This window comes from Labrus bergylta, chromosome 2 (genome assembly GCF_963930695.1).
Source record: "Labrus bergylta chromosome 2, fLabBer1.1, whole genome shotgun sequence".
NCBI classification, from domain to species: Eukaryota; Metazoa; Chordata; class Actinopteri; order Labriformes; family Labridae; genus Labrus; species Labrus bergylta.
The window spans coordinates 14,376,154-14,393,401 of NC_089196.1; the positions used below are offsets into that span (position 1 = coordinate 14,376,154).

A 17,248-nucleotide genomic window follows, 5' to 3' on the forward strand; every position below is an offset into this window, starting at 1 on the left:
TTCTCAAGCCTCAGAAACACAAGCTGATCATTCTGCCGAGGCTCAGGCACCAGGCCCCTCTTTTCCCACACATTCACACCCTCTGCCAGACAGCCAGGGAGCAAGCAAGAGAGAGCGAGAGAGAGAGAGAGGGAGCGACAGAGCAGAGGGGTGAATGTGTAGGCCTCACCCCCAGACACCTCCTCTTCCTACCCCCCATCTTTCTTTCTTTCCCTCTCCCTCTCTTTCTTTCAGGGGCTAGATTAAAAGAGATGGCTTAATTCTGTCTAATTATCTTCCCTTACCCTCTCCTTGCTTCCTCCCCCTCTTCTTTCCTCCCTCTTCCTCTACTTATATCTCAGTATGTGGATACTAATTAGCTGATGTGAGTTGTATCTGCTACACAAACAAACCGTAATCATGTAAAAGAAATATATATATATCCCTGCCTTTTTAAAACATTTCACATGTTCAGCATCAGCAAGAACTGGAACATGTTTCTGTTCCCTCCTGAGGTTGTGTAGACATAACCCACTGGGGTCTTTGTTGTGGAAACTTGAACACTAATAACATGACTGATTATCAAATTGCTCAGATAATTGCCAGACATAAGGGGAAAACTTGATAGAAATGCCCCAAACACTGTGCACTAAACCTACAGCATTATAGCAATCTAAACATGAGAAATCACTCTAACTCTGTTAGCTCAACAATAAACAATACATTTCACTCACATATTCATTTGCTTTATGTAATAATACTGCAATCTCTGCGTGTGCATGGATTTGTCGAAGCGTGCATGAATGCATGCACGTTACATAAGCAGAAATCACATTAATGAGATCATACACTGCTGTTGAAAGTGCTAATTAGTTGCTGGGCTAAGGGTGAGGAAACTAGGCGAGGATCCTTGTGACTTGAACCATTGTTTTCTAATCCCCTCCACACATTCATAATTCATTCCATCATGGACGGCGATGATACAACAGCGCTCGTTTTGTCTCTTTTTCTCTCTCGCTGGTTGGGGAGACGACGGTTTTCTTTTTTCTCCTCTTTCCTTCTTGCTGTGAGGTTTCACTGCGTTCCTCATAAAAATGTGCGAGCGAGGGATGTTCGCCTCAGGACCCAGCTGTCGGGCCACTTTGACAGCTTCATTTGTGGTGTCGCTCTTTGATCCTTCCTGTCACTGATATCCAATGCCACTGAACATACATTTGCCCCCCAACCCAAATAAATAAATAAGTGCTGAGCTGTGCAGTACAGGCACACTTTTTCAAGTACAGGCACACTTTTTCAAGCTAGTTGTCTGTTGGTTACATCTGCTGTGAACTAGCTCGCCTCTACACACCCTCCGTTTTCTCTCCCTCCACTGCGGTGATGCATCGACACCCCCAGGGCTGATCCCTTTGTAAATGCTCTCTGACATACACACACATACACACAGTCAAACGAACACACACACACCATCCTGAACAGAAATAACAGCAGAATCCCAACACTTACTCCCTTTGCATAGCATTTATTCCCAAAGTGCACCATTACTGTTTGGAAGAGAATAAGAGAGAGAGAGAGGTGTTGTTCAGATATAAAGAGTGAGGTGCAACACTAAACAGGAGACAGAAAAATACAGATACACCTGATGGGTTGCTATACAGAGAAAAGCAGATAGCGGGAGGGTGAGCCCGTGGGGGACTGATTATGATCGGTGCTGTCATGCCCGAGATGCTGACATGACAGGGATATCAGCCATATCTGCTCTATATCTGTCTGTGAATCAGCTCGACAGATATCATTCCACACTGGCCTCACACTGCACGGACGCAACAAGCTCAGCAGTAAGTGACGATCTGAAAGACTTGTGTAATGTTACAGTATGTCAAATGACACATTTGTCTGATTTGATTTGAACATGGGTTCTAGAGAAACCACCACAAACCAAATTTAGAAATTGTTACCACATAGCAAATTGGCAGGTGTACACAAACCCAACTCCCAATCCAACACATGAACAATGTCTCAAAAGAAACTTCACGTGTAATACACAGCTGCTTCTGGTGGCACTGCTTGCGACCGGGACTCACTTGCTGCTGCTTTCCGCCTGCCCTTTTTGGCAAAAGACCTTGACCTCTAACTCTGGGCAATTAAAGGTCAACCTACAAGTCAGTGATTTAGAGCATATATCAGGCCCAAACCAACCTGAGCCCAATCATGTTCTCTCCGGGCTCGTCTCATTAACTGTATTTAAACCTAACTTTTATTTTAAAGTTGTCTTCATAGTTAAAGTTTTAAATTGTTTGAATGACATAAATCTGTTCCGAAGAGATCTTAATGAGCGCAACACAGAAGCATGTTTTATATTTGTAAAAAAAACTGCTTATTCATTAGGAATAAAAACCACAAAAAAAAAAAATCCACTTGAAGATCGTTTCATTAAGTTCACATTACGGAAGTTATTCGCGAGCCCGTTTCTCTCTAGAGGAAGGGGCGGCATAGCTGTCTCTCACTGTCTCGTATTGGTGGAGAATTCATGAATAGTTCTGCAGTAAAAGCCAGGCAGACAACCCTGCACACTATACATTCGAAAGAAGCCTCAAACTTTTTGTTTTCAACTGCGTTTGTTTCCTCTACTTCCCAGTCATAGTTTAGTTTGAACTTTGTCTTTGTCACTCTGTGAAACTAGTTCTATGTTCTATAAGTATGTGCGTAACCACTGAGAAGGAAAGAGGCAAAGCCGGGGTGGAGCTACTGTAGGGAAGGCACTAGATGAAAGTCTGGTGTTGCAACTGGTTATACCTGTAAGATATTAATACCTGTTTTGATAACCCTTTAAATTTAGGTAACATATACTATTAACTAGTTGCTTATTAGCATGCTTATTAGTAGCATACTAGCTGCTCATTCGTCATTATTAAGTGCTTATTCGTACCCTACTTTATATGACCATAATCTATAGCTAATAGGTCATTAATAGGTGAGTTTGCACTCAATATAATATAATAGCTTTATTTATATGGCACCTTTAAAAACAAATGTTTACAATGTTCTGTGACAGACAAAGCAAATACAGCAACACGACAACAGAACAGAGATCAACAGAGAGGGCAAAATTGTAAAAATGCAAATAACAGAAATAATATGGAGTCAACAGGCAGGTATGGAGAGGCAGTTCAGTACAATGAAGGAAAATTAGTTTAAAATCAACCAGGAGAGAACAAAATTAAAATTGAGGGAGAGTGGGACGACATCACGTCACAGGCTGTAAACACAGAATGACGATAAAAAGAAGGGATAAACAGGAGATTGGTTAAATGAATAAAGCAACAGAGAGCTGAAGAGTTAAACGATAAAAGGAGTAGGAATTTAAAAAGACTAAGAGCAGTAAAATGAATACAGGAAGGGATACATTTAAAGGCTAAAACATTTAAAGAAGAGAAAGATAAAAAGGTTAAAATCAATAAAATTAATGAAAGGAAGGGATAGATCTTTAAAGGAGAAATCACATAAAAGCAAGTCTATGAAAGTGAGTTTTAAGAAGTGATTTAAAAGATGCCACTGACTCTGCCCGCCTTATATATGCTCCAATTTACTGATTATTGATGGTAAGTTAGGAAGTTGTTCTTAAACCTATTTGCCAGGCTGCAAAAAGTTGATACTGCAACTGCTATATGTTCACCGTCCTCACTTTGAACATTTTTCTTTTTAATAGCTGCTCTTTTCATGAACCTAAAGCATGAATGAACTTTTTCCAGTTAATTAAATACACTTGCTGCACATGGTGAATGTTGATGCGAAGGAGAAATCATGATCACAATATTTGTTTTAACCTCAAAGTGCTTTAATGGCTTTTACCTAACCAAATGTGAGACTTAAGGCTGTGCACGGCCTCTGTAAGGGTCAAAGTTCATTCCTCTGCATGTCTAATCTCCGCCCGACGAGATGTGCAAGGACAAAAGTGTATCACTTCCTTCAATAGAAATAAACGTCTACCCATCAACATCATTCAGGCAGCAATTATGTTACGTTTTAAAGTGTATTAGGCAAAACAAATCAGTAATAAATAAACGTGATTGCTAGGAGACAGGGCTGAATGAGAATGTGATAAGGGATGTGAAAGAGACGACTATGTTGTGAGACTCAAGTGAGTGACAATCTCTTTGACTCGATAATATTGGGGGTTTTTCCCGCTGATATTAAAGACATGAGCCAAATCTCTTCCACTGGAATACCTTGGTTTCCTGCAAATAAAGCAAATTATTCATAGTGCTTTAGTAATTTTCACAATTATTTAAAAGAAAAACAAAATTTGTATTTTTAAAAATCAACCACAGGATCACCTACATCATACTTTGTCTTTGGTGTGCACTTTTAAATATGTATTCACAGCAATACTGAGATTACGTCACATATGCCGATATAGATATAGACATAGTGTACGTTTCGGAGAACCTCCTTGAAACGTCTTTACTGTTGGCAGGCTTGGAGATAACCGCAGGCATTTTGACCTCTTCACCAGGCATGTGGGCATCAAAACTACAGACCCTACGGATCAGCCTTGGTGGAGGTGGGTAGGCCTTTCAAGACAGAACAAGAGGAAAAAGAGAGATGATCCAACTTTTGCTCAGAGTGATTTTCTTCTTAAAGGATCTCAAGAAAAAGTGTGTGTATGTGTGTGAATGTGACAACGTGGAGAAGATAAACAGAAAAGAGGAGTGCAAGAGAGGACTAACCTTGTAAAAAAAATAAAAATAAAATAAGGATGAGAGCGTGGAGGGAGCCAAGCCACCTATAAACTTTCCCTCCTTTGTCAGATGTGTGTAAGTACTAGATGGAGCGTGGGTGCAGGGCTTTAAGAAGGGCACTGGGAGAGAGGCTCACCTTGAGGGGAGGAACTGGAATGAAGGAGGGTTAAAAACTTTCAACAACCGGACTCCTTTATGAGACGGTGTAGTAAGCAGAGCATGGGTAGATACCGGTAGGGTGCATATGAAGACTGAAAAGGCCTCAGAGTGAGGCTAACCTTGAGAAACAGTGAGGGGCAGAGGCAAGGTCTCCCACACGGTGATAAGAAGAGCTCTTTTAGACGGCTGGAGGAGGAACACTCAGACAGGAGGCTGACTGATTGCAAGGTACAGCCCAGGGGTCACACTCTGACTCAGGCAGGGCAGAGATACTGAAAACACACATCAACTGGGCTAAGAAAGCCCGCCCATTCACATTTACTGGTCCACACACAGACACACACACAAAACTCTCTATACCCCCTCTGACCAGTGTTTCATCATTACAACTCGAACTCAAGACGAAAAGAAGACAGATTAGAAACATGATGGAGTGATAGGAGGCCAGATAGGAAGAGACAGGACAGGGAGGCTCGACAGTAATCTAAAAGTCCTCTCCGATGATTGTCATTGGCATTCTTACAGACTGGCATGTAGCAGTACAATATGCCAAATAATACCACTCATCATTCAGTCTGCTGCAAAGGGTAAAACCTGTATACATAATGTCATAAGGAAAAAACATTCCAAAAAGGTCCATCTAAAGAATCCATCAAGATCACTGAATGTCTCCGGTGGCAAATTCAATCAAACGGGAGGTTCTTAATAGTCATGACAAAGCTACAATACAAAGATAAACATAACAAGGATAAAGAAAATGAAAGAGAGGAAGAACTGATTCCTGCAGAGGTAATTCATCTCAGAGGGAAAGATTCCTAAGCTTTTCCTTTAAGTTTTCTTTTTTCTTTTTTTTCTTTCCCTCCTTTTCCTTTTTCTTTGTCTTCTGTCAAAAACAACTTGGGCTAACATCGCAAGCTGTCACATCAAGGCCATCCCCTGCATCTTACAGGGGGGAGAATTCTGCTGTTGGATGGAGCAGCAAAGCTCACAGACACCCAACCATCGTTTACACACATGAGGTGTAAAGACTGGGAGAAAAAAAAGAAGCTTTTTTTTTTTTTCTATTTGAACCAGAGTTTGTGCCCTGAGGACAAACCCATAATAGCACAGAGAAGGAAGTTTTCCATGCAATCGCTGAACAAATACATACGGATAAAGTGCTCGGGGTAGTAGGAGATCTAAATTCAACCTTTTAAGGTATTTAAAAACTATGTAGGAGTCTAAGCGATTCAGGTTTGTTTCCCTATCTTGTGATGATGCTGTCACAAGTTTGAAATGATTGTTATCCTTCAGATACGGATGTTTTTGCTCATCAGCCAACTCTGTACACAGCTGCAATATTCCAGTAACATGATCATAACCCAGCGCCATAACAGAGTCTTTCATCATGCTGAAGTGGACACACACACACACACACACACACACACACACACACACACACACACACACACACACACACACACACACACACATCAGCAAATGCTTTCAACCATTAACATCATAGAAGCCAGATAAGTGTGCCCCCTCTTTTGCAACAACCACTGGGGAGGTGAGAGGCCTTGTAGTCAACATGCTGAAAGACTACTCGATGATCAAAGACTCAGAAAAACATGACCCATGATGGATTCTCTGAGAAGTAGATAGATAGATAGAGAGAGAGGGAGGGAGAGAGAGAGAGAGAGGTGCGGGAGCATGATCAGGTAAAACGGGGGGAGAGTTGAAAGAAACAGAATAAAAAGTCTGCAGAGGCGGGGAAGACAGTGGGAGGCAAGGGGAAGGGAGAGTGCAAACACACACTTAGCTCTTGCCACAGATAGACAACCCACCTAGTCACTGGATTTACAGTATATGCTAATCTTTTTTCCTTGGATTACAATAACAGCAAGGAATCTACAAATTGGTATGAATGCAGATAGATTTTTGTTAAGTGTTTCTGTCAAGATTGTTCTCTTGATTGTTCATCTAACTTTAAAAATAAGGAATCAACTGATACTGGAAGCACTAACATCTAAACATCTCATCTGTACTTTTCAATATTCATGGCCTATAGACATGAAAACAATTTGAACACAAGGGAAATGTCTTGTAAGGATACATTGTGAGAGGAGAGGAGAGGAGAGGAGAGGAGAGGAGAGGAGGGCTTGATTCCGGCTGGAGTGTCCGCTCTGGCTGTCTGCAGATTTGTCAAGACAAGTGTCAGGACAAGTGCACCTCTGTGCTTACCTGTAATGGCACGGGGGCAGGAGGGCTGGACAGGCTATTTCAATGCAGCAGAAGTGTGTCTGAGCAGCTCTAAGTACTAGTGCATGTGTGTATTGGTTTGTAAGACAGGGAGAGGGAGGGTGGTGAAGAAAGGTGAAGAAAAGAAGTGGAAACAAGTGTAGAGAGAGCTGCTGGAAAAAAGGTGGAGGTGCAGAGTACAAAGCTGAGCACATTAGAATATGAATCCAGGGCCTGGGTGCACTCTTGGCACTTAAAGAGCCCCTAAAGTCAAATGTCAACTATTATGTGTCATCAGCTGTGACACAGGGTCACTGAGCAGGACTGGTGAGGTCAGCAACGGTGCTCACCCGCTCTCTCAACATGCACCATTAAACAGTCCCACAGAGTGCAAAAAGGACGAGCTGTCATTTGGGTGGAAAAAAGGTTTTGCACTGACATGAACATCTATACAGCCTCTTACACAAAGTGTTTCTGCATAGGACGAAACACTGAATATAGATTCAATTAGGTGAACAGAGTCAATATTTGCATGGACATATTCAGCTAATGAGACGATGTTTTACATAATGCATTTAAAGCTGTAACATTCACAGATGTAGCTCATTTCCTCTGATTAACCATCAAACAGGTACAAATGAAACACACAGGCGTCATGCTGAATGTATAAAATGCTTCAGTTGTTTGCTGCTAAACCAGCTCTGTAATTACCTGAAGGATGTTTTAATTGTCGCATGTTCTACTCTTAATATTAGTCAACGCTTAAGCAGCTCTCCAAGTGAGATTGATTGGATAAATCAAGACAGAATTACTGGAAACAGGAGGCCTGCCAATCAGTAGTGTGTGAGGGAGTTTGTCTTTTTTTTTTTTTTTGGGGTGGTGTATGTTTGTGTGTGGGTGGGGACGTGCCAGTGCATGAGCACATACATGTCTGTTGGGGATGTATGTTTACTGATGGGTGTGTGTGTGTGTGTGTGTGTGTGTGTGTGTGTGTGTGTGTGTGTGTGTGTGTGTGTGTGTGTGTGTGTGTGTGTGTGTGTGTGTGTGTGTGTGTGTGTGTGAATCACATAGGGCTGACAGCTGGGCTTGCTCAAAAAGCTTAGTGAGCATTCTGGCTGTTTGGGAAGCAACGAGCACACAGTCTATCTGAACAGGGATCTAAAACCTGTGTCAACAGCAAAGTACAACTAGTGTAAACAGCCACTGAGTCAACACGCTATAATTCACATACCAATGGAGGAGCAGTTTTGGTATTTTTAAGCGTAATATGCTGCAGTTTTAGGGATGAAAGGATGACAAAAAAAGACAACTGTACAAGTGCTATTTCTTTTTCTTTTTCACCCATCTGCATCAGTCATCCTGTGCTTTGATTCTCCCGAGCAGAAGGAACAACCGACTCATGGACTGAAAGTGAACTTGGAAAAAGTGAACTTGGAAAAAGAAATAGCAATAAAATGTACAGCTGAAATTCAGCAGTCATATTGGGAAGAAATAGGCTCAAGACGGTGTTAGTGTGTGTTTGCCTGTGCACAGTGCTATCATGTGTGTATGCAGGTTGTGTGTTTGTTCTTGGTGTGTGTGCATATATTTGATGCCAAAGTGTGCACAAGAGTATGAGTCTACTCCTTGTGTGTGTGTGTGTGTGTGTGTGTGTAGATGTGTGTGTCAGTCCATCAGCATGTCGGCGTCACAGCCCTTCACTAAGTCCCAGATTAACAGTGACAGGCAGAGATCCCTCTAATTATCTCTTCCTGGACCACATGCAAATGGCAGAGTTGCACAGAGAGCAGCGATTGGCTGGGGCGGCCTGGGTGCAGCCGACGGGCTAATGAGCCTGGCAATGGGATACAACCTCATGATGTACCACCATAACAAACCCTCACAGTTACACAGTTCACACAGGAGCAAAGGCAAAGACAAAGACACACACACACACACATACACACACACACACACACACACACACACACACACCCACACACACACACACACACACACACACACACACACAGATACACATAAACACATGTACTCTATATGTGTTTAACAACTTTATTACATCAATCATTCACAACCTTATCAATAAAACTATCACTGTGTGACTCATAGGAGTAGATGCAAATATTTTATTTCTGCAACAAAAAAACATTTTAATATTTGTTTTTCAATCCAACATAGTGTTTTTCTGTTTTACCCATGAACACATTTAAACAACTGATCAAACACATCCTTGCAAGCTTAAAAGCCCAACTTGATGTCACATCCAGAGAGTCTAAATAAAGATGGCACATGCAACAGAACAGGAACACAAAGGAGAATACCGTGATAGACTGGAACAGACGGTCTCAGTCTGGCTCCTGGATTGCTGCAGTCAGCTAAAAAGTTAACTTAGTACATCAGCAGGAAACATGGCAACAGCGTCAAACAGTCCAACATGTCTTTCATTGAGTCCTGGTGTAACACACAGTTATTTGGTTGCCAGAGCTGATAAAGGCAAACACCCAGTGGAAAAAGTAAAACCTCTCCACAATAATTATACAAGTAGGTATGGCAACATGATACCTGAGAGTGGCTAGTGGGGAAACTTTTCAAAGAATTTCGTAAATGCTGTAAAGTGACATTAATATGTTTTTTCAAACTTTTTTTTTTTTTTTCACAAGTGTTATTATTACTACAGACTTAGGCTCATAGTAAAAGCTAACAAAAAGTACTGTTGCAATCAATTGGTATTTGATTAGGATGCACATCATTCAAAGCAGACGATTTGCACAGTAAAAACAGGCTTTTGTTAGAGAAGAAGTGTTAAATAGGCCATAAAGTTGATGAATCATGGCTCATTTCATATTAATAAAAACTTGTTTTTAATAGTTGCTCATAAAGTCTGTGAAGCAAAATGTGATCTTGGAAGAAAGTAGTTCAGCTTTACAATGGCTCCAACTCAAATTCAGGCATTGTAACAAGAGAAATCCCTCCCATCAACCACAAATAGCACATACTGAGGACAAATCATGGTGTTTTATTGCCGTGTGGAGCAGTCTTTATATTTGTACCATCAAGTACCCCAGTGAATTGGGGGAGTCTTGGGAGATGCCGTTTTTAATCAGGAACGGTTGGCTTTGTTTTGTCCCTGTTCCATCCTGCATTTCTCTCCATCCTTGGAGGGCTTTACAGTAGATTAAGAGGCATTTTCATTAAACTCTGCTGTTACATAGTCTCTCCAAATATTTCTCATTCCAAGGTTGGATGTTGGAACAATCACAGAGATTGCTATTTATACTATCACATCTTCAAAAAAAAACAGAATGTGTGGAAAAAGAGGTCAGGTAAAACTACTGAAAGTTCACAATACGGCAGGATAACACGATAATCCTGTTTAGAGGCTTTCCTTGTGGCTAAAGCACCATGCACTGAAAATTCTTTTGAGTGAATAGTGATTTTATTGTTACCCTTGTGAACAATTGTAACCACTTCAAACCCTTTGGGAGTGCAGATTTTAGCAGTGTAACACTTAGAACATGAAATGTGATATAATAACCAGAGAGGGATAAGAAAACCCATTTTAGAAGACTGAATTTCCATGATGGAGGCGTGCATATTTTATTCCTTAGTGTACTCTTGAATGCTCTGTATTGTGGAAATTACAGATGAAAAAGTTTTTACTGTATCAGCATGAATACATAGCCTACATATCATATCCATTATTCAAACGTAATGTACATCGATATGTCATACGAAAGCAAAAACTAGTAAGAAAATAATATGTTTCATCCAGCTAACAACAATCTGCTAGTTTAGAGAGAAACACATTGGCTATAGGTGGAATAGGGAACAGTCTGCTGTAGCCACAGAGAATGGAGCACTGTGCAGTCATGACTGATGTCTCGTGTCCCTAGAATGGCTTGACCATGACCACTCGCCGAGAAGATAGATTTTCCTCGACCCTGCAGATCGTTTTTAGTGGGACAAGACAAATATTTCAGATGTATCACACCCAGGCATCACGCTGGAGGTGAGAAGAGGTAAAGGGAGACTGAGAGATAAATACAACCAGAGGGGGAGGAGAGAGAGAAGAGAGAAGAGAGAGAGAGAGAGAGAGAGAGAGAGAGAGAGAGAGATGGGAAAAAGTGCGGCCTGCCTGCTTGCCTGGCTGACAGTTGACTCTGTTGGATGTGACTTTCACAGTCTGCTGGCGGTTTGTGTGGAAGCCATCACATCTGTGACTGGCCGTTTGATTAATGAGCCTCTCAGCTTGTCTGTGCAGTTTGAGGAGGGGCCACGGCCTTATCCCAGGCATCACTGATTTATTCGCCTTTGGAGCAAACCTCCAAATATCACACACACTGAAATATAAGAGCGAACATTCACACACTAGCAGGCGGACACATGTACGCCCTCGATGATATGCATACAGTGTACAAGTTGGTGCAGTGCAGCTGCACACAGACAGGCATGGAAACAGACTCATGCGCACAGGCTTGTCGCTCTCTTCCGCCACCTGCTTACGGCTAATGAAAACCTCAATGTGTCAGTGCTGTCCAGGGGTAGCAAAGACAAAACACACCATGTATAACCAAGCAGACAAAAGATGTATTCTGTCTCCACCAACACAAACTCCCATCCCTAGCTGTCAGTCAGCCGAGGGCACACACACAAGGGGAACGACGAGAGAAGAAAGAAGCCCTTCCTCAATGACACATCACACTCTCCTGATTTTCAAAAGTGACAAGTCTTTTGAATTTCTGGCCTTGCAAGATGGAGAGTCTGATGATGGCTTGAGAGTGTTTTCTTCTTGTTTCTTTGGCAGTGGCAACCATGAAATGTCACTTCAGCTAACCTTGAAGCTCTTTTTCCTCCTGTGTTGTTTAATGCTTCCAAGACTAGGGCAACCAACTGCTCTAAATGTTACAGTAATGGTTGCCCTTTAAGTCAGATGAATGACTCTGGAAATACTTCCAGGTACATAAATGTGCATTAGCATGTGCAAACCCTCACACAGGGTTTGCACATGCGCACACGCTCTGACACACATGCACCAAGCTGCACCTCCTGCAAACACACACTCCCTCATTCCCCGAAGCATAAAGTAAGACCATTAATCCAGACACACTGAGATCCAGCTTCTCCCCAGGTTGATCAGCGTCCGTGGAGGAAGACGAGCATTCTGACATATTTGTTTTTATTTTATTCCCTGAGAAAAAGGCCCGCCATATGGCAGAGCCAGGGAACAGATGGCGATTGCCCACTTCCTGAAAGCACAAGCGTCTATCGCTGCAATTTAAGGAGCCGCTCAAGCAAGAGAATGCTACAGACTGGCATTTTTCCACAAACTGCTATTGTTATGGACCTGAGGGGTAACTGCAACAATGAGACAATGCAGAAAAAAATGCTTTAATGTTCAGTAGTTACAAAGTAGCTTAGCACATTAAGCTAACAAATGTGTGGGTCAGTGCTGCTAGGGCTTTCTTACTGTCATTGTGTGAAATAAAATCATGAGGTCAAGTGCACACTCTTAGAATATTACCTATAGAAAACTAGTCAGGCCAAGGCATTTAAACTGATATATCCTGCTTTCCAATGTTGTAAGAAAACGGTACCTAGTGGAGTAACGTTTAGATGTAAGCATGAATGTCCTTGGATGATATGAGGTCCTTATGATGGAGTGTAGGAGCCGCCCTGTGACACATGAGGCTTCATCCCTCATACTTGGCTACCTCTTATCAACCAGGTCAGAGGACCTTTTCTGACGCACAGATACAAGGAAAATGTCTCAAAAAGTCACCTTGGTAGATGACACTTTAAATGAGACTTTAGTCTGTGGCATACATTTTTTAGTCTTCCAGAGATGAACTTTAGTTATCTTGGAGGAAAAAATGAGAATGACACAGAAGATTGAAGTTCATAAAGGCCTCCTGATCAAATAACGTTAAAATATGAGAGAGAAAGGCAAACACTGTTAACATGAAATCCAGTCAAAATAGGGATCACGTTGCTACTTTTATTTTTCGACTCACCGCTATGAAGGAGTAAAGTATGTTCACTAAAGAAAGGGGGATTTCAAAGAGTGATCAAGGACAGAGCAGATTGGTTTTCTGTTTCGGTAAATCACTCAGTACTTTTGACTTCCTGCATTTACATCAAAGGTTGGCTCACAACAGGAAGTCAAATGGCGAGGCAATGGGACAACATTGCAATCTGTAGATAGTTACTACGAAGACTTGGCAAAGGTGCACATTTAACAATTTTTTTTTAATGTAATTTATTTTGGCTTATAAAAGAAATCTCACTAAAGCAAAATTCAATTAGAGGTTACAAATCAGAGTCTATGGTGTTACAAAGGCTTGGCCATGAACTGAAATAATTGAATTCTGTTTGAATAACTTTTATTAAACTCTAATAATACAGCTACTATAGTAAATAACTGCAAACTGACCACATTAGAGTTCACACAGATGGTAATAACATGATTAATAAAATAATAAGACTGGGGGATAACGACAAATGTATAAGAGAAAAATAAGCTGAAAGTACAAATCAAAACCTCTGTACAGCATATGGGGTGCAGTCTCAGTTTGTCGAACAGGCGCCCCTGAAGTCCTGGACGCACTGGTCGCTGTTTGGATCTCCCCGATCCTGACACTGTTTGGTGCATGTGAACCCCCACTCTCTCCCCACATTTCTTGTCTCTCTAGCTGACCTATCAATCAAGACTGAAAAGCACAACAAATCTTTCAAAAACTTCTGTATCTGAATAAAGGCAGTAAAGAAACAAATTACAGAGTAGACTTTTAGTCATCAGAAAACACCAAACCAGTTATCCTCCCAGGCAGCCAATAATCTTGCCATCAATCAATTCCGACACCTGTCATCTATCCGAAATAGTGAAAAAACCAACAGGCTAGTCAGTCTCCAAAACATCCAGTCAAAAAAAAAAAACATTCAGCCTGTCATTAAACCACCTGAACCATTCAACTAATTACTGCTTCTTACAACTATTGCACTGACAAGGAGGTACCTAACAAGTCTAGAAAATAGTCCAAATTAAGCCAGCAAATAAGCTTGCTGAAAAGTTAGCCCACCCATAAGTCATCCATCTCTCCATTCAAACCTCCAGCGTGCCAGGAAGCCAGGTCAACCAGTCAGCCAGTCAACCCTGGGGGGTCTTGGGGTAGTATTAATCAGTCTGGTTTCTGCTGAAAAGCTCAATCTGCAGATGATGGATGAGCCGTCGTGCTGAAGGAGCTGAAGTGACAGGTGACAAAGAAGGACACACACACCTGTATAAATCCACTCTCCCTCCTGTCTGGCCACGACGCTACACTGTCAAGGTAGCAGGGGGAAAGCGGATGTGTGTGTATGTGTGTGTGTTTATGTGTGTCTCAGCATGTGTCCTGCTCTGCTAATGAAGTCATCTGAACAGTGATTTAACAGCCCTGGTGTAAAAGCCTGCCGCTCTTAACTCATAGCCTTTCTCCATTAGAATGTGATATAAACCCTGGACACAATAACTGTCCTGCCACTGTAACAATATATAGGAGGCCAACGGGCCACACGGCTAACTCACATCGTTCAGGGAGGGAAAAAAATTATATTGGCTGGCAGGGAAGGGAAGTCATTCAAGGAGAATCAAACTTATAAGATGGAACATTCAGAACGTCACAAGGTCAAGATGTGTGGTGTTTTATTTCAGTGTGAAGTGGCATAGTTATCATTTATATTGTCTAGTATGTAAGATTATATCCTGTGTTTTTTGTCCATGGCAACAGGAAGAAGTAAAAGAGTAATTGTTGCGAAACCTCAGTGAAAACAGCCGAGGGCACTTCAGTCTGCGGTTATGCAGAAATCTTTATCCTTATCTGCACTAACAAACGGATCAGTGGATCCAACATCAGTGTGCTTATCCCGTCACTGGTCTTCTATAGCTTGGGAGATATTTTTGAGTCTGAGAGATGGATCTGAGGAAAACTTTGACAGCTTACACGTCGCCAGCCGTGAAACTAACTTCCTCCTCTGTGCAAGCGTCTCAGGCAGAACCAAAGCCATTCTCCAAATCCTCCATGAAATCTGCTCCTCTGGCCCAACAAAGAGAGGCTAATGAGGCAAACGGCACAATCTCAGACACTTTGATACTGTGAGATTAGGGTGAATTATATAACCTTTGCCCACTCCCATCCCTCCTCATACTGTTTCGTGCCTTGTCAGTATTTACTTCCCTCTCTGCCCATGTCAGTCACAATCTCAAACTGCAAGTCCAATATCTCAGCACTTATTTCAGTTTCTAGTCATGAATGCCCCAACACTAATTTAGCTCAGTCAAGCAGTGACAGTATCTGTTTTACCATGCAACAAGGGGAGGAAGAATGAAGTGGGTGTATGTGTGTGAGTGGGAAGAGGCATGAAGGCGACAAAGCTTGTCACAGCACCGAGCAGCTTCCTTCACCCTTATTAGACCTGTGTCCTTGGCAGATGCAGAGCTTGCCCTTTGCAAAGTGTGTGTGCATGTGTGTGTGTGTGTGTGTGTGTGTGTGTGTGTGTGTGTGTGTGTGTATGTTGTGTACAATGGTGATTTAGAATGGATTGGGCGTAGGCCCGGAGACAAGGTGCAGTAGCCCCATGGCTCCTTGATAGCTGGCAGCGTGACAGCTGTGAATGGGGAACAGGGAACAGCCTGAAGTATTGCCATCTAATATGTGTCACAAACCTGCATAAATATTTATACTCATTGCAGAGCAGAATACTTGAGGAGAGGGATGGGGGGGAATTGAAGTGAAGGATGGGACAGGACTGGTGGACTTGTGCGAAAACTCTTCAATCAGGTGACACAAAGATCAGAACTTACATTTTTAACCTTCTTTTGGGTTGTTTCAAAGTCCTCAGGAACCCTAAGAGCATAGATACCTCCATCACTGAAACCTGCAGACATGTTCTCAGACCCCAGTGAGGAAGTTAGAGGAGCCCTTAGCCTTTGAGAGTAGAATCTTTAGCAGCTGATGAAGAGAAAGTAGGCTTCATGGTCCTTAATGCCTGAAGCTTGTGGCGAAGTAAAGTCAGTGGGGAATTTGTCTTAAGAATCCCAAGTAAGCATCACATTTTGGAAAAGATAAAGAAACTAATTAAGTAGCAATGCATTAAAAGGGGGAGAAGAGCGGTTATTTATTGAAATAAAGAGTTTCCAAACACCCTTGAGGAATGCTTGAAACCAGAAAACTCAATATCACACTCATACTTAACATGCTTACACACTCATACACTAACCTCAAGTTCATTTCCTTTCCTGGGGCATCATGCCCTGCCCCTGAACTCTGATTGGCCACTTTGATGTGACACCCCATAATCCTAAACCTAGATTGACTATCTGCCCAGTCAGAGGTGGGACATATTGTCGATTCAATTTATGTGCTTAAGTAACATTTGTTACATGCAAATGTTCACTTATTTGATACGTTTGGGGATACTTCTTTTGAGATTTTTTTTTAGAACTAAGCATTGAAGATCTGTAGAGATGCACTGTGTTGTGTTTTTTTTCACAATGTCAAAACACTTAATATAGGAATAACACATTTTAGATACGTTTAGTGTAGAAGTTAAATTATACAAGTGTGAAATGCTATTTGAATATGCACACACATTTATTCCGTAGCTGCAAATAACTGGGCCCCACTTTGGCCAACCCAGTCCTTCATATCTTGATACGCCCCTGACTCCTCTGTCAGTGAATACATACACAGTGTACATAACACATTAAACAACTGTATTACCTGTTGGCCAGCAGAGTTTTGAAGGTGACCGGACTCATGCCCTGATAGGCTGGCAGCAGCCTTGGCCAGTCCCATGCCCAGTCCACCACGGCACTCTGTTGATGTATGAGGATAGCGTATTGTTAGTTATTAATCAGGGTTAATACCATCAGTGCATTACTGCTCCAGCTGGGACCCACTAACAAAGGAGGAGGGGGGTCCCCAGCGCAGGCTACCGACACCGGGCGATCAATCATGTCCGCACAAGAAGGTTTTTATTCCAATAAGACAGCAATTAATTTATAAATCCATTTGGGGGGATGTAGCCATCATTTATAGAAAGATAAATCAATTTTGGGAGGGAGTCGTTACTCTTCTGACTTCACTGCTTTTTTTTCTTACCATCTTGAACGGCAC

The 17,248-nt window shown here is 41.9% G+C and overlaps 1 protein-coding gene across 1 annotated transcript in view; it reads right to left on the reverse strand.

The window, feature by feature from the left end:
• kiaa0825 (KIAA0825 ortholog) overlaps positions 1 to 17,248 on the reverse strand; it is a 115,847-nt gene that overhangs the window by 49,720 nt on the left and 48,879 nt on the right. Inside the window, exon 22 of the mRNA XM_065965391.1 lies at positions 16,853 to 16,947. Coding sequence (XP_065821463.1) covers positions 16,853 to 16,947 — 95 coding nt within the window. The remainder of the gene's footprint in view (positions 1 to 16,852; positions 16,948 to 17,248) is intronic.